This window comes from Prionailurus viverrinus, chromosome B1 (assembly GCF_022837055.1).
Source record: "Prionailurus viverrinus isolate Anna chromosome B1, UM_Priviv_1.0, whole genome shotgun sequence".
In the NCBI taxonomy this organism is placed as follows: Eukaryota; Metazoa; Chordata; class Mammalia; order Carnivora; family Felidae; genus Prionailurus; species Prionailurus viverrinus.
Window position 1 is genome coordinate 81089072 of NC_062564.1, and position 18604 is coordinate 81107675.

An 18604-nucleotide genomic window follows, 5' to 3' on the forward strand; every position below is an offset into this window, starting at 1 on the left:
GATTTTAAATGTGTTTATGCTTTGGAGTTGAGAGCTATCAAGCGTACTCTGAAATCTATAAAGAACTGCATTTTCAAAAAGTGCTCTGAGTAATTGGTCTTATGGGTAGGCTCCAGTATAGAGTTAGATGTGCACACAGCGTTGCCTTTCCCTAAAAACACACTGCATGCATTTCCCATTCAGATGATATTTACTACGACTTTATTGGACTGCATATAGTTCTGAATAATTTACACTTATCTCAGCTTTACCTATCCTTGAATTGGATAGGTAATGACTTACGGTGAGCGTTTTTAATTAGCCTTTCTTTTATTTGTGTTAGAAATGACTCTGTGTCATGCACTTACTCATTCAACAGGATCAGATGTTTGTTGACCTCTGTGTTCCCAGCACCAGCACAATATCTTAGTGAACGAGATGGATACACTTTCAACATTTATAAAGGTTACGTTCTAATGTGGGAAGCAAACATTAAGCAACTAATTATATGATGTTACCTAAGAGTATATATGTGAAGAGAGAATGTATCAGAGGGACCATCTCAGTGAATTCCTCTTCCACCTTTTTAAAGTTGTGTGATCTTCCATATATTCATCTTCCTAAGACCCATCTTCACATATGTAAATAGGGATAGTAATACTAACTTCATGGGGTTGTTGTGAAAATAAATGAAAAAAAATGCATGTAAAAAGTTGGGTGCAATGCCTATTACACAGGAACATTTAGTAATTACTACCTATTAGTCTTTGGAGGGGTAGGGGAAGCCTTCTCTGAGCATTTGGCTTTTAAGCTGAGAGCTGAACAATGGTAGGAATTTGCTAAATGGAGAACATTACATAAGAGAAAACACCATGTTCAAAGGCCCTGAGGCAGGATTGCCCATGATGTTTTCAAAGAACTGAAAGAAAGCCATTGTGCCTGGAGCTCAGAAAATGAAGTGGAAAATGGCTTGAGATGAGGCTGAGGTAGGCTGGGGTAGCTAGATCACACAGGGTCTCCTGGGCCTTGTTAAAGAGGATTTAGGGTTTTATTCTAAGGGCAATAGGAAGAATTTCCACAGGGAAATGACATGATTAGATTTGAGTTTTAGAAAGATTGTTCTGGCCTTAGTATTGAGAGCAGTTCAAAATCTTTTATCAAGAATTAAGGGTCTGGCTAGCCTCTAAAGGGACCTTTTGGGGAATAATATTGGTGGGTATTTTTGCTAGTGTCATCTTCTTAGGTGTTGGTCTCAGAACAGCAGTCAGTGATGTAATTGACATTGTCAATTTCTAGTTTTTAAGTAAATCTGGGGATCATGGATATGTGAGTGTGTATATGTGTATGTACATATATACAAAAATATAAAAACACAGAGTGTGTGTGTGTGTATACACATATATATACAAATATGTCAGTATAAATATACACACGTATGTATATGTACACACACACACATTCTGTCACCCAATAAGGAGGGAGCCCAACTTATTTTCTGAATATGATCATTCAGTCTCAATGTTTTTTTGAATTATGGCATAAATGTTTAAGAGATGAGGGAGAGAAAATATATTTACCAATCCCTTTAATCTGTAAGGTATAATGACACATCAGGATGATTACTCTTCATGTGAGATTGGGAATTATTGTGTTATACATAACAACTTTATAATATACATCCCAAAATTTCAATTGCAGAGATACAGGCGAATGCTGTGTTCTCCTCTGTGTCATGATGAATGCAGCAGTTGTGCATATATACAAGAATAGATCATACTGAGCATCCCCTGAGCTCTGTTTGCAGACAAGTCGTATCTCCACCATGACAAAATTCCCACAAGATTTTGAATTATTAATGTTTTGGAATCTGCGGGATTCAGCAGATATGTTCAGTGTTATTGATGGCAGCAAACTTTATCTCTTTTATTTCTGAGACACATAATGAAATGGGGAGTCCCTCAAATAACCACAGTTAGTGTTTAGGTTAATTTTGTAGGGGCCATTGGGCTTTTGCCTTAATGTGTATAAATACGGTTTTTCTCTCTCACAGCAGATTGCACGGTAGATAGAAGGAGAGTGAATTGGCACTAATTTATGAACCCTTCCAGCCTTCTCACTGCTGTACACCCTGTGAGGGCAAGATGCTATAATTACACTTACTTCACATAATGAGAGCTTTTAATGACAATTACTGATGAGAGTTAGGGATGTTTGGGGACCTTACAGAAGATGCATTGACTCTTAGAAGAGACGACTTCATGTGCCTTTTGTGTGGCTCAGTCCCTAACAACTGACCAGCTACTCAGTGGAACACAGCTCCATAGCCCCAAATATTTGAGTGGACTACGAACCGAGGGCATAAGGTATACTTTATTTCTCAACTCAGAATAGGTCAAAGAGTTCAAGAATTCTGTTTGCTTTTAGCAGTGTTTTTACTTTACGCTTTTTTTTTCCCCCCTTGGTCACACAGACACAGGCCATTTTTCTTTTTGGTAACAAGAATAACCCATAGTCCAGACTGTTCTTCTTGGAGACATTGATTTGCACAGTCACAAATGGGTACCTAACATTATTTTCCTCTTCACACATTTGCCATGTTCAAGTTTGATGGGCCAACACTTAAAAGCTCTGGTATACTTTATATTAATATGTATATGACAATTGTAATAAAGATAAAAAATAGAGATAATTACTTATTCTAAGGGCTTGAGTTTATATGGTCTACATGTCCTTTTATGAGTAAAGCAGAAATTTTCCTTATGAATGAAGATGACATGTTTTGTTACATTTTTATAAACAATTAGACATTTCTTTAAAAAAAATTTTTTTTCCAACGTTTTTTATTTATTTTTGGGACAGAGAGAGACAGAGCATGAACAGGGGAGGGGCAGAGAGAGAGGGAGACACAGAATCGGAAACAGGCTCCAGGCTCTGAGCCATCAGCCCAGAGCCCGACGCGGGGCTCGAACTCACGGACCGCGAGATCGTGACCTGGCTGAAGTCGGACGCTTAACCAACTGCGCCACCCAGGCGCCCCAACAATTAGACATTTCAATCATACAACATGTCAACATTTAACTAGCAGGATGATAGCACCCCTTTTCAGCTTCAGGATCTCTCTCCTTAAAGAAAATGGGTCAAGATTTGTTAATTTGTTTCTTTTTCCTTTTCAAGTTGCTCTGAGCATTAGTTTCTCCCAAAGCTCCTCTTGCTTTTATATTCTGTATATTTACAACCATTTACTTTCAATTTTTGCATTTTGAATTTTCCGTATTTATGTCTGCTAACTCTAAAGTTATAATTAAAAGCAAAAAGTACTTGAAATGCAGGCACATTTAAACCCAGTAAATTTAAGTAACTTACAAGTAATCTGATAAAGTAGAAGGGAAAATGGTTCATGTTTTCATGACTTCTGCTGCTGAGAACCTTCCCAGATCTAGGATTCTAATTTAAATAACTATCTTTCACGTGCTCTGTATCCTTTTCCCACAACTTCCCGATGCCTAGCAAACTTGAAGTCCTTAGTAATTATTAGCATTAGCAATACTATCAGTAATTGGAATCATAAAACACTATGATTGCTTTTTGTCAGTTTCAGTAAGGTTTTTTGTGAGCAGGTATGCTTATAACCCAAAAACCTTTTTTTTAGCCATGAATTCATTTACTCATTCAATAAACACACATGTTTGTTGATTGATTTTTCTGGATAAGGTATGTGAGTAAAAATATTCCTTCAAATAGCAGAATCTAGGATGTCTTCAACAAATTTTACCGTTAAAAGACTAAAGCTCAAACACTCAAACTTTAATGGTGTCATATACTATTACACTTTTCATTATCATAATCCCTAAAAAAATATGATTTGAGACCCCATAGGCTGCATTTATTAACATTTATTGAGCATTTGTTAAGCTAGGTAACTGCTGAGTGCTTTTATCTCCGTTATATCACAAATCCTAGCAGTTGCCTGTGGAGAAATGGTCATCTACATTTTATAGCTAAGGACTCTGAGGCTCATAGAGGCTGGGTAAGTGATGTGCTCAGTGTCTCATAGCCAGGAGGTCAGCCTATCAGGCCTCCTAATTCCAATTTGGAGTTCATATCTATATATCTATATAACAGTCATATTATATTCTTTTCTTCCAATGTTATATTAGAAGCTGATCCTCTGACTTTGGCCGTGGAGACACTGAAGCTGGACCAAAGAGACTGAAGTTCTCTCTGGGAGTGTTGGTCTACTATGTTTCTTGATACTGTTTACTGTTTTTAAATGAGTTAATAGATTTCATTAAGAGTATGTGTTTAAAACTAAACACAGTGGTGTTTGGGAGAATGTATAATTCAGGGAAACAAAATTTGATGAAAATTGCTTATGCACTTTTTTTTCTTTTTTAATTTAAAGATCAAAGCCTATCAGTTACTTTGGAGTCAGAGTTTAAGACAACTGAAATTATAGCCCAGTTATTTTAGGTCTCACAGCTCTGTTCAGACAGAAAGGTTGTATTTGAGCCAGTGAGTCTCAGACCTGTGAGAGCTGGGAGCCAGATCCCCTGTTTGATAACAAAGGGCCCTGACACTGGACTCTTGATGTGCGCTTTTTCCAAGGTAACATAAAATGTTTAATAGAGAACTCACAGATACCCATCTGATGGATTTTGATGGAATTGCCAATTACAAAAACAATTATAAAAGTTAAAGTCACCTAGCTCCTCACCAGAACCCCCCCAAAGAAAAAGCCCCTTAATTCTCCATGTTTTAAGCACGTACCTCTCTAAGTATTGCTGCTGTTCATGATAAATCAAGAAGTTAAAAGCTAAATCAACCTATTATAGAGTTCCAAAGATTATTGTGACTTTTTGTGTATAACAGAAAATACCAGCTTTTCTTTAATTATCTGGTATCAAGTATGAGTTATTTATCTGTTTTGGTTTTTTTGTTTTTGTTTTTGTTTTTGTTTTTGGCTAAATAGTATTACTCATTGAATTCATATATCTCTAAGTAGGCATCTACTTACACCTAATTTTAAACAAGTCATTTCACAAACACTTATTGAACACCTACTACAGGTCAAGTGAGCAAGACAAACAATAAAAAGATAAGGATGACAAAAATCATAGACCAATACCCCACCTGCACAGACATGTTACTTGATCTCTCTCTACTTCCATTTCCTCTTGTAATTTGGTAATAATGTCTACCTCACAAGGCTGTTATGAGGATTAAATGACACAGTGAATGGCATATATGAAGTGCCTGGACTTGAAAAAAATTAAAGAGCTATTGTTTTATAATCCATATTTTCACTGCTAGAGTTAAGTGACTTATAGAAAATCACAAGGAATTGTTGAAAGGGTTGGAAATAGAATCTTAATTTCCCTCTGATTTTCTCACAAACATAAATTTATTCAGTGATTTTGCTGTTTGGTTTTGCAGATGTTTATTGAGTGTCTCCTATTTGTAAGTTGCTCTGCTAAGATCTGTGGAAAATGTAAGTTACTATTGGACACACTTCCTGTCCTTACATGCTTGTGACTATTAGGGATGTGAGACATATGCACAAATAACTGTGGTGCCAAGAAGAAAGAAATAAGTGATATAAAACTGGCACAGGCAACAGAAGGAAAATTAAAAAGGGAAGGGTTGGGGCGCCTGGGTGGCTCAGTCGGTTAAGCGTCCGACTTCGGCTCAGGTCATGATCTCACAGTCCATGTGTTCGAGCCCCGCGTCGGGCTCTGTGCTGGCAGCTCAGAGCTCAGAGCCTGGAGCCTGCTTCGGATTCTGTGTCTCCCTCTCTCTCTGACCCTCCCCTATTCATGCTCTGTGTCTCTCTGTCTCAAAAATAAATAAACATTTAAAAAAATTACACTTTAAAAAAAAAAGGGAAGGGTTCATGGATTGAGGGACATCTGAGTTGTGCCTTGAAGGATGGATAAGGTTTGGATGTATGGAAAATGGCAGAAATACATTCCAAGGAAAAGAAACAGTAAATATATGATACAGGAAGTTGTGGGAGTTCATTAGGCTAGAGAAAGGATCTATGAAGGGCCAGCCTAACAGAAAGGATGAAGAGGCACAGAATCCATGCTAAAGTATTTAGATGAGAAGTGTCACAATGTTGTGAAATCCACCAATGAGACAGAGAGTTGAGGAGTGGAGGGTTAAAAGCGAGATGGCAAAATGTTAGCAATTGGTAACTGATGATAGGTGAAGAATACATAGATGTTCATTATCTTATTGGCAATTTTAATATAGGTTTGAAATTATTTTTTAAAAAGTTGAGGGAAAGAGATTAAAATACATGAGAAACTACTAAAATCAATAAGCAAAGGACAAACCACTAGCCTAAGAATAGGCAAAACATATGGCAGGAAATGCTGCAAGAGACTATAATGGCCAGTAAATGAATAAAAATATGTTCAGCCTTTTAGGTGTTAAGAGGAATTTAATTTCAAGTGATGAGACACTACTTCTCATCACCTGATTACACCATTTTTTAGGTGTAATCATATTGTGGGTATCCAGATAAAAGAGATGTTAATACTAAACTTCTGTGATTGTTGTAGGGATTTGAAAGCAGAATATGTGAAGTGCCTGCCACATAGAAGAGCTCAGTAACAACATCTCCTTCCACTATTACTATTGCCTAATAAATGATCATGAATACCTGAGCTAGGGTCCTGACAGCATGAATGGAAGAGTATCAGCTGGGTTTGGCAGCTGGTTGCATTTAAGAGAACATGGAGAAAAGAGCAGAGCTTAGGACAAACTCAGTGTGGTTTGTTTGTAAAAGAGAAATTGCTAAAGAAAATTATATTTGCTATGGAAAGGAAGAAATGTTGGCTTAATTGAGGTGTTTGCCATACTGATTGTTGAATACTCAGTCCTTTCAAGGAAGAGTCATTGAGTCATAGAAATTGAAGGTAGACCCATAATTTAAAGCCTTTTTAAATGCTCTGTTTTTCAGAATTATATTCATAAATATATATTATGGGCACACACACAAAAACAAAACAGTAAATGAAAGTATCCCCCTCCCATATCTCCTTATGGAAAGCCATTGATAACTTTCTCATGTTTGCTACCAGAAAAATATGACGATACCAGTATAGTGTGTGTGTGTGTGTGTGTGTGTGTGTGTGTGTGTGTGTGTATGCCCATGCGTACATGTATGCTTTTAAAAATTCACACCAATGGTAATATGTCATATAAAAGTCTGCACCTTGCTTTTTTTTCTTTAACTCAGTGCAATCTTCCTTTATTCTATATTAACATCTGCTTAAGAGTCTATTGACAAGATATGGCAAAAGGATTGAATTCATCCTCCATGAATGAGCCTATAAGGTTGTATTTAGTTTTTTACTGTTATAAACAAGTAGTCATGAACATTAGTGTTTATTTATCTTGATGTTTGTTTCGGGAGCATATTGGTAGCATCGGTTCCTAGAAGTAGAACAGCTGCGCCATAAGTATTTATATTTTTAATTTTGATAAATAACTTTACTCTTAAAAGGCTCTACTGTTTTTTCTTCCTCACCAACATTAGACATTACCAACTTATAAATTTATTAAGAGAAATATAATCTTACTTAGATATATATGTATCAAGTATTTATTGTAGCATTTGTTATTTATTGTCAATTACAGGTGAGGTTGAATAATTTTTAAAATGTTCACTGGCTTTTACATACCTTTTTTGTTTTTAATATAATATTCTGATTTTATATTTCTATAAAATTCTATAATAATTCTAAAAAATCAACCTATTGTTGTCTAAACCCCTATATTTATGTAAGTTGTATGCTTTAAAAAAAACTAATAAAACTAAAATTACGTTAATTTATGTATTTGGTTCAATTAATCATTAGCTATCTCTCTCAAGGAACTGGACAAGGCACTAAGGGTGTGAATACGTTATCTCTTTACGAAAATTCCCATTACTCTTTTACATTGATTTTATATGTTATTCATATAGTAATAATCTATTTCTGTTACATTTTGCAAATATTTTGCAAATATTTTCCCAATTATTTACCTTTTGATTGTATAATTGTTTTTGTCATATAAAGTTTTTTTTTCAATGTGCAATTAAATTTAGCAGTGTTTTCCTTTAGAGCTAGGATTTTTTTTAATCTAGGATTTATTTTTTTTTCCCTTTAATTACTGTCTTTGTTTGGGCTGCCATTAACAAAATACCATAGACTAGGTGGCTTAAACAACAGAAATTTATTTCTTGCCGTGGCTAAGAAGTTCAAGATCAAGGTTCGGGCCAATTCACTTCCTGGCAAAGTGGATGGCCTTTGTAGGGCCGTCTTCTTGCTGTGTTCTCACATGGTGGAGAGAGAGATATTGAAATCTCTGGTGTCTCTTCCTCTTCTTATAAGACACCAGCCCTATTGTTTAGAGCCCTACCCTTATGACCTCATTTAACCTTCATTAGGTCCAAAAGGCCCTATCACCACACACTGTCACGGTGTGAGTTAGCACTTCAATGTATGAATTTGGGGTGGGAGTGCATAATTCAGCCCATTGTAATTACCAAATTTTATTTTGTATTCTGTGTTAATCCACCAAACAGTTTTGAATGCCATGTGAAATCTTTACTGGTCCCAATCACTGATATTGTTTGACTTAATATATACAGTTTTTGACAGCAAGAATATACTTTTATTCTAGTACCCCTGTGTTCATCTCAAGGGCCTCTTCCGTTGGCTTATTCTGAGTGGGAAGACTATAAATATGTTAGACTTGAGGGATCGTCTGGTACAATACCTTCAATGTATATCTGTGGAAATTGAGGTCCAGATTGGTAGAAGTGACTTCCTCCAAGTTTTGCAGTTAATCAGTACCAGGATTTGGAGTAGAATCCTGGTCTTTTTGGCTTCTAGTCTAGTGTTGTTTCTTAAATAAGTGAAGGAATATCTATAGAGTACTTAGAACATGCCTGGCCCCTGATAAGTGCTCCTAACTATTAGTATTCTGACTTTGCTGATGTCATTAGTATCATCATCATTATTCATAAAGAGCACAGATTCCAAAGCTAAACTGAGATTGAATCTCAGCAACAGTGGCAGTCCGTTGTTAGCCGTTCTTAGCCTCAGGTTTCTTGACGAAAAGAGGGGACAATAATGGAACCGATCTTATAGGGAGCTGAGAGAAATAGTTGATTGTTTTATACAAAGCACTTGGCGCAATACTTGCATCAAAATGATCATTATGTGAAGTATTTACTATTATTATTAGAGAAATACTCAGTCTCCTAGAATCAGCTTGAACCAATTAATCTTGTCTAGTTGCCTCCCATTATCCTCTGAATTCATGACTGTAAGCACACTCTGAAGTGGTCGCTGAAGCAATAAAAACATGCTCACTTATGTGATGATGGAGCAGAGCAGAGCAGAGAAAGAGACTGAGGGAACATTCAGTGGTTTTGGAGGCCCGCGTGCAGAAAGAAACTGCGGAAGCTGGGCAAGAGGGAGGTGGTGCCAGGAGGAGGTTAGAAGGTGGCAAGGAAAGCTTCACCAACATTTATGATATTTAATCCTCCTCTCTGCCTTCTCCCAATGCTAATTAATATAAAGGTCTGACTCATTTTATTGTGCTTCACCTATTACACTTCACAGATACTGTGTTTTTTGCAAAGTGAAGGTGTGTGACAACCCTGCGACGGGCATTCTATTGCGCCATTCTTGCAACAGCATTTGCTCACTCTGTGTCTCTGTGTTGCATTTTAGTAATTCTCACAATATTTCACCCTTTTTCGTTGTTATTGTATTTGTTATGGGGATCTATGATTAGTGATCTTTGATATAACTATGGTGATTGTATTCAGGTGCCATGAACTGCACCCATGTAAGGTGGTGAACTTAACTGATAAATGTTGTGTGCGTTCTGACTGTGCCACTGACTGGCCATTCCCCCATCTCTGCTCTCCTTGGGCCTCCCTGTCCCCTGAGACACGACAATATTCAGGTTAGACCAATTAATAATGCTATAATGGCCTATACTTATAGGCCTTATACTTGTTCAAGTAAACGGAAGAGTCACACATCTCTCACTTCAAATCAAAAGCTAGAGGGGGTGCCTGGGTGGCTCAGTCGGTTCAGCCTCTGAATTGCACTCAGGTCATGATCTCGTGGCTCATGGGTTCGAGCCCTACGTTGGGCTCTGTGCTTACAGCTCATTGCCTAGAACCTGCTTCGGATTCTGTGGCTCCCTCTCTCTCTGCCCCTCCCCTGCTTGTGGTCTGTCTCTCTCTAAAAAATAAATAAACATTTAAAAATTTTAAAAAATCGAAAGGTAGAAATGATTAAACTTAGTGAGGAAGGCATGTTGAAAGTCACGATAGGCCAATAAATTAGGCCTCTTTTGCCAAACAGTTAGCCAAGTTGTGAGTGCAAAGGAAAAGTTCTTGAAGGAGATGAAAAGCGCTACTCCAGTGAATACATGAATGATAAGAAAGTGAAACAACCTCATTGCTGATAGGGAGAAAGTTTGAATGCTCTGGATAGAAGATCAAACCGGCCACAACATTCCCTTAAGCCAAAGCCTAGTTTAGAGGAAGTCCCTAATTCTCCTCAATTCTGTGAAGGCTGAGAGAGAGGTGAGGAAGCTACAGAAGAAAAGTGTGAAGCTAGCAGAGGTTGGTTAATGAGGTTTGAGGAAAGAAGCCATCTCCATGACATCAAAGTGCAAGGTGAGGCAGCAAGTGCTGATGGAGAAGCTACAGCAAGTTCTCCAGAAGGTCCAGCTGAGATAATTCATGAAGGTGGCTACACCAACCAACAACACCAGCCAACAGATTTTCATTGTAAATGAAGCAGCCTTTTATGGGAAGAAGATGCCATCCAGGACTTCCCTAGCTAGAGAGGAGAAGTCAATGCCTGGCTTCAGAGCTTCAAAGGACAGCCTGACTCTTTTGTTAGGGGCTAGTGCACATGATGACTTTAAGTTGAAGCCCATGCTTGTTTATCATTCCGAAAATCCTAGGTCCCTTAAGATTTATGCTAAACCTGCTTTGCCCGTGCTCTATAAATGTAACAACAAAGCCTGGATGACGGCACATCTCTTTCCGACATGGTTTACTGAATGTTTTAAGCCCGCCGCTGAGACCTACTGCTCAAAAAAAGGATTCCTTTCAAAATATGACTGCTCGCTGACAATACACCTAGTCACCCAAGAGCTCTGATGGAGATGGACAAAGAGATGAATGTTGTTTTCATTCCTGTTAACACAGTAGCAATTCTGCAGCCTGTGGGTCAAGGAGTCCTTTCGATTCTCAGGTCTTATTATTTAAGAAATATATTTCATAAGGCTATCACTGCCATAGATAGTGATTTCCTTCATGGATTTGGGCAAAGTAAATTCAAAACTTTCTGGAAAGGATTCACCATTCTAGATTCCAACAAGAACATTTGTGATTCATGGGAAGAGGTCAAAATAACATAAACAGGAGCTGGCAAAGAGTTGATTCCAACCCTCATGAGGGGTTCAAGACTTCAGTGAAGAAAGTATCTGACAATATGGTAAAAATGGCCAGAGAACTAGAATTACAAGTGGAGCTTGAAGGTGGGACTGAATTGCTGCAATCTCATGATCAAACCTGAACGGATGAGGTGTTGCTTCTTTTTTTTTTTTCTTTTTTTTTTTTTTCAACGTTTATTTATTTTTGTGACAGAGAGAGACAGAGCATGAACGGGGGAGGGGCAGAGAGAGAGGGAGACACAGAATCGGAAACAGGCTCCAGGCTCTGAGCCATCAGCCCAGAGCCCGACGCGGGGCTCGAACTCACGGACCGCGAGATCGTGACCTGGTTGAAGTCGGACGCTTAACCGACTGCGCCACCCAGGCGCCCCGAGGTGTTGCTTCTTAACGATGAGCAAAGAAGGTGGTTTCTGGAGATGGAATATATTCTGTGAAGATGCTGTGAAGATTGTTGAAATGAAAACCAAGGATTGTGAATATTACATAAAATTGGTTTGTAAAGCGGCGATAGAGTTTGAGAAGACAGACTCCCAATTTTGAAAGAAGTTCTCCTGTGGGTAAAATGCTATCAAACAGCATCTCATGCTGCCCAGAAGTCATTCAGGAAAGGAAGAGTCCTCAGTGCAGCAAACTTCATTGTTGTCTTATTTTAAGAAGTTGCCACAGCCACCCTGATCTCCCCCAACCCCTGAGCTGTCAGCAGCCATCAACATCGAGTAAAGACCCTCCACCAGAAAATGATTATGGTTAGCATTTTTTAGCAGTAAAGCATTTTTAATTTGAGGTACATACAGTTTTGGGTTTTTTGGTTTGTTTTGTTTTTTAGACATAATGCTATTGCCTACTTAATAAGCCACGGGACATTGTAAATATAATTTTTATATGCATGGGGAAACAAAAAAAAAATCATTTGACTCCCTTTATTGTGATTTTTGCTCTCTTGCAGTGGTCTGGAATCAAACTTGTAATAATCTCTTGGGTATTATTGCAGGATTTGTTTACCTCAACACCCAGGATTCATTGTCTCACTGCTTTGAAGAATAAAGAGATGGACACATAATAAAATGAGCAGCAGACAAAAGTTTACTGGAGTAGAAAGTAAGAAAATAAGAATGGTATAAAAGCTCTCTTTACAGAGAAGAGGCATTTGAAAGTGAGTGCCCTAAACTGTAGGCAAGGGACTGTTCTATAAGGTTCTGGTCGACTTACCCTTCCCTTCCTCCTAGTTCCTTCTCAGGCCCCACCCTTTTTAGCTTGATAACTCTAGATGCCTGGGTTGGCTGTTCCTGATTAGGTCAATTCCATTGTGTGAGGAGTCAGACTATGGTCATACTCTCCCTCATATAGTGTAAGGTTTATGGTTTACTTATTTTAGTTAAGTATTTTGTCAAATTCCTGAGGGGAACCTGAAGGGGAGTAGGTGGCGTCTGTTACAATCTTAAGAAGCCCCTTACCCCTGAGGGGCTTTACTGTGGTCAATGTCTCTCAGCATTGTTCCAAAGTATGTGGGTTTTTTCCCCCACCCAGGGACCTCCGGTCCTAACCTTTCCCTCTTTGCCTATTTTATTGTATCTTATTCCTATCATAGTATGTCTGTAATTATATCTTGAAATGTTTTGGGCTTATAATAGAGGAGAGTTTCATAAGTCAAGACTGAGTTTTGTGTTTTTCTTATGTGCAAAAGCACAAACATTATGAAAGGAAAGTCAAGAAATAAGGTGACAATCTTATAAGAAATTTGAAATAAATTATATAATTTTAAATACATATGGAATATTTTTTTAAGTTTATTTATTTTGAGAGAGAGAGAAAGAGAGAGCGAGCAGGGGAGGGGCAGGGTGGGAAGAGAGAGAGAGAATCCCAAGCAGGCTCTGCACTGTCACCACAGAGCCCAATGTGGGGCTCAAACTCATGAACTGTGAGATCATGACCTGAACCAAAACCAAGAGTCGGACACCAACCAACTGAGCCACCCAGGTGCCCCTGGAATATGTTTCATCTCTGGGTTCTACAATGTTTTTCTGGAAGGAGATGTTACTATATATTAAGAATCACTTCAAGCTTAGCCCTGCTTGGTTCCATTGAGAGCATCTTTTGTACGGCTTTTATTATAGTAGCTTTTTAAAAATTTTTCAATATGCTATGTTCACTCCTAGACTATTAGGCTTCCTGCCATTCCCATTTAATTGAAGAGCACAATTCAGTCAATTTTTAAAATATATAAATCTCACCATTTAATATTATCCATTCCCTGACTCTTCTTCAGTAAATCGACTCATTGAGTGCCTACTATATATCAGCATTCTACTCATCCCTAAGGACACAGAAATGAAAACAACCCCAGTGCTCCCACCTTTCCAGCCCCCAGGGCTTTATTGTCTATTGGGTGAAATAGTCCTGAGAACTGCAACTGCATTGTGATGTAAGTGCCATGAGCACAAAGTGCAGTGATAGCACACAAAGGAGGAAATGACTGATCAGAAATAGACCACTTCACACAGTCCATGAGCAAATGTAGTTCTTCTGTGAGGAATAAACAATTACCGAAATACCAACATGACTAGGAATCTTTGTCCATTCGTTGATGTTACCTTACACTATTGCTGTCGTAGCACAATGTGTGTAATCTCCATATCATAGTAGTACCTAGACTACTTGAATTTTTTTTTTTGCAAGGGTGAAAAAACATGACTTTTGCAACAAAGCCTTTTGTTGGGTTAGAATTTTTTCTTAGCCCATGAATTTAGAGATTGATGCCTTCTCTATGATGAGAGGCATTACTCTTCATAGATTTAGCAATCATTGTTTTCTATGTAGTCTTCTGTAAACTACTGATACCACACATGCTTCTTAAAGAGTCATTGAATATCTCTTCTTGCAGATTTTAGAGTCTAGGGCTAAGCAGTCTTGTGACACGTAGAGAACAGGAGTAGAATAAAAGTATAAATGCTGTCTCTGTGATTGATAACATGGTTGTCTGTCTCAGGGGCTAGCTTCTGGAAAGGGCCTTCCAAGGGTAGTTTTAAGAACAATTGCCTAGGGCTGTCTTGGGCTGAGTGTGTGGTAGAAACAGAACTTGCTCCTTCGGGGGAAGGGAAAAGAAGGCCTTGCATCCCAGAAGACTTATGGCTTCTTTTTGTCTGATGAGAGAGTGGCCTTGACAAAATACAGAGTGGATGATAGCAAATCTTGCTTTTCTCTAGTGAAGATTTTTCTTTAGCAGGGTGGAGGGATTCAAATTGTGTAAGTCTATTTGGGGTGAGTTATCTGCAATCTCCCCCTATCCCTGGGGAGAATGGGAATGACTAATTGAAGCATCCCATAACAGTAATTGAGACAGATTGGAAAGGGAAATGAGTGATTAACCTTGAGCCTCCTCCTGATGCCATGCATGGTAATGTTAGAGTAGGTTTCTGGGGGGTGCCTTTAGGAGTTCATTTTCACAGAAGTCCACATAGCTCCTATAATTACATTTCAGAGAAATATATTTCCGCCCCAACTTAAGTTTCAGATACTTGTTGCTCTGTTTTACATCATGTCATTAATGAAAGCTTGTTACTGATGGCTGCAAACCAGAGATGGATTTGTTCAGAAGCTAATGAAGCTGAAGCTTTAGGGCTCGTCCATTGCATGGGCCCCTTTGAAGGGCCTGGAACTGATTTTGCCTTCTTTTCTTAGACAAGAGCCCCTAAATCGTGTAGGCTTCTGGTCCCACAAAATCTGGATCTGCTTCTGCTAAAATTCCAATTATAAAAGAGTGATCTGGAATGAATTGAGAAGTTTTCCAAAATGAAGGCCAACATTTCTTCACTTTTTAGGGATTCTGGAACTGTTTAAATTAAATAAATGCTTAGATTTTTATCCGGTTACATTATCTAGTTTTTGAAATTCTGGGAATTGAGATGAACAATATATTAGCTAATTACATGTTTTTGTGGTAGATTGATTACTTTATTCCCTAAATATAGTTGTTAGTAATGCTAAAAAAGGAAAAGTAGAAAAACACACCCTATGATCTAATAATATAAAAGTACCAGTTTATCTATTTCTGTGTACTGGTACAATAATTATAAATAGGAATCAAATGGATTCATTTTAAAAAGGCAAATTTTCTGTATTCCGGCTTCTGATACAATTCATCATTGTACTCTTCAGCAGTAACTAATTTTGCGCTCCGTACATGGTAGGTGCTCTAAAGTATTGGTTGGATTTAAACTAAGTGTATGTTATGAAATGAATTGCTTTAAAACTAAAATTAAATGCTAACAGAACCTGTCTGGTTTGAAAAAAAAAATAAAACGCAGAATGTAAAGATAGTGGTTTGCACATTAATGGCAAGTAACTTTTATAGAGCAAGACTCTACTTTCTCAGAAATTACATAATCACCCTTTGGCAAATATAAGTAACATACCATCACAAACCCACTACCATTTTGCTGGTTGATTAGTGAGGTCCTGGTTAACTTAAGCATCCAATGTGCCTTGTTTGAAAATCCACGTATGCTTGAAAGCTCTAGGGTATTATTTTCTTCTTCTTCTTTTTTTATTACTGCTGTTGATTTTGTTTCTCTGCTTTTGATAGGGTTGTAGATTGACCTGCAGAAATTACAACTGATGGAATATACTCAGGTTCAGAGAAAATTTTATTTGACTAGTTATATACTTGTATCTGAAGCTCACGTCCTTTGGATGGTTGTCTTCCCATCAAAGTTTGCTCCAACTGCTTTCTAAGAAATAAGAGGTTAGCTCTCTTTGGCTTATTTATATTTTTGTACACATATACACACCACACACACATAAATGGTATTTGGCAAGCAGATATTTGTGTAGTATGAATCACCGAGTGAACTCTGAACGGCGTAATTTGACAAGAGCTAGGGCCAGTCTTCAAGCTATCGGAAATTTTACATCTCTCACCCAGGAGGAATATATCTAACTCAGTGGTAGGATGGCCTGGAGATATCAGTGAAAAAATACAGTCTCTTACTGCCATGCTCTTGGAGAGAATAAAAATATAGACAAGAATTACACTGATTTAGAGCAAAGTACTTAATTGCTACTATCAACATTCTCCATTTAAGATTGCTTTCTTCTGACCAAGAGGGTGTCAAGATTGGGGTTTCCATCTCTGAAGAAGCAGGTTTCTCACTTTTCTGAGCTTCTCAGTCATGCAGGCAGTTTCACAGGCAATTGAATGAGATAAAATATTTGCTTCCTTTTAGGCTAGCTATCCTAGTTGTGAACATGTTTGTTGTGCAAGCAACAGCAATTACAATATTAAGGTTACTGAAGATCTTGTTTCTCAAAGACCTGTTTATTACTATGATCTTGCTGAGGCTTCTGATAAATCTGCATCAATAAAAGATGTGGTATTCATTGATTAGGCACAGCGCTAAAGCTGCAAATACACGTATTACATGTTTTAAAATAAAGATTGTCACTTTTGATAGAAGGGATAAGTAATTTTTGAGAACATCATAGCCATCTGTGTAACAAAGACTAATAGGAAGTGTTTTGAGCTGTTGCACCAACATATATCTGAACAAATAGGACCCTAATGGTTTTCTGAGCTAGAAGGTAGAATGAAACTAATGTGGGGAGCATTCCTAAATCTGCAATTCTGTTAGACCAGTTCAGACAGTCTCCATAGGAAGCGGACATTGAGGTCAGAAGTTGGGTCAAAGCCTTTTAATTGTGAGCCTCCATGACGCCTCTGGGCTCAGGTCAATAACCTGAAAGGCTCTGTTTGTGGGCCTGGAAAGGGTATATTATGGGGGCTCAGGTGGCCTGCTAGACTGTTCTAATACTCAATTGTGAGAAGCAGATTATCTGCTTTGCAGATTATCTGATCTTCTATCATCAGCCTTCCCATTGGGCTTTCATTTGCCAAGGATGGGGCTGAAATGTGAAGTGCAGGAAGTTAGGCACAGTAGACTCTGTGTGCAATCCCATTACAAAACCAAATATAAATCAATCAACAGGCATTGCTTTGTTAAATGACTTTAGGCTTATTTAGTTTGGCATTTTTTCTATCTTAATCTGTATTCTTTAGAGTTGCATAAACCCCATTTATTTTACTCTTATCTCCTGGAAATCTTTAGACTAGAAAACAAATCTATCATGAAATCCATGCAAAATGGAATTATTGAAACACCTTTCCTTTTTTCATGTACTCTATAATATAAATATAGCATTATGATGTAATTGAATTTCTTCTCTGGAAATTCATGAAGTCATTTCCAGCCTAGGCTGTCCTTGGTGCCCCAGTACTCTTGCTTGATTGTACCCTTCAAAGCAGCTGGGTTCACTCAAAAGAAAGATTGGTCATCTCTGTGAGTCACAGTTTCTGTGAATTAGAAAATCAGCTCTATTGTGAATTATGTTTTATCGAAGACCAGAATGTTATCATCATTCTCCTATGTTTTCTGAAACAAAGAGAGAAAGGAACAGAGGGAGGAAGGTGCAGGGGGTGCAGGATAGAGAGAGAGAGAGAGAGAGAGAGAGAGAGAGAGAGAGAGAGAACACTAATGACATTTTGGCCAGATATAAATTATTGTAATCTTTTCTATGGCTAAGCAGATAGTATCCCTGATAAACTGTTGATAAGAAAGTGGATATTTATGCCCTTCTTTGGCATAAGGAAGCATCTCTGCATGCTTGAAAGCAAAATCGCAGACTCTTAAATCCAGATCTTTGTTCTCTTTACCAGCTCATGCCTCACTGTCAAAGTACCTACTTCCAAAGCCAGTCTTCCCCCTAAAACACATACTCTTTCCAGTACTCCACTGGTCTTGGCACAGATGCTCTTAGAGAGAGCATTGCTAAGTACCAGTGAATAGAAATTTTTGGTTTCAACAACCACTTCACATAGTAGACCTTTCCCCCCCCCCCCATCAGTTTTGATGACTTATTTTATCTTAGTAGCATGCTTACTTAACAATACTGGCATATACACCTATGAATTTAGAATTTTCTGGCAATTTAAAATTTTTTTATTATTCAACAGATACTCATTTCATACCTACTTTGTGCTAGGTACTAGTCTAGGTACTTGGCATAATAATAACAAATAAATAACAAAACAGTTTTAGGTCTCTGGCCTGATGGAGTTTATATCCCTATTTAGGAAGGCACAGACAATAAA

The 18604-nt window shown here is 37.9% G+C and overlaps 1 protein-coding gene across 8 annotated transcripts in view; it reads left to right on the forward strand.

The window, feature by feature from the left end:
* The window catches only part of SLC10A7 (solute carrier family 10 member 7), a 254880-nt gene that overhangs the window by 124629 nt on the left and 111647 nt on the right, over positions 1-18604 (forward strand). Inside the window, exon 6 of one of the 8 annotated variants that reach the window (XM_047856000.1) lies at positions 4137-4816. The exons of the other annotated variants lie outside the window; for them this stretch is intronic. Within the exon in view, the coding sequence (XP_047711956.1) occupies positions 4137-4151 (15 nt within the window). The 3' untranslated portion in view covers positions 4152-4816. Of the gene's footprint in view, positions 1-4136; positions 4817-18604 lie in introns of those variants that run through there. 8 annotated transcript variants of the gene reach the window in all.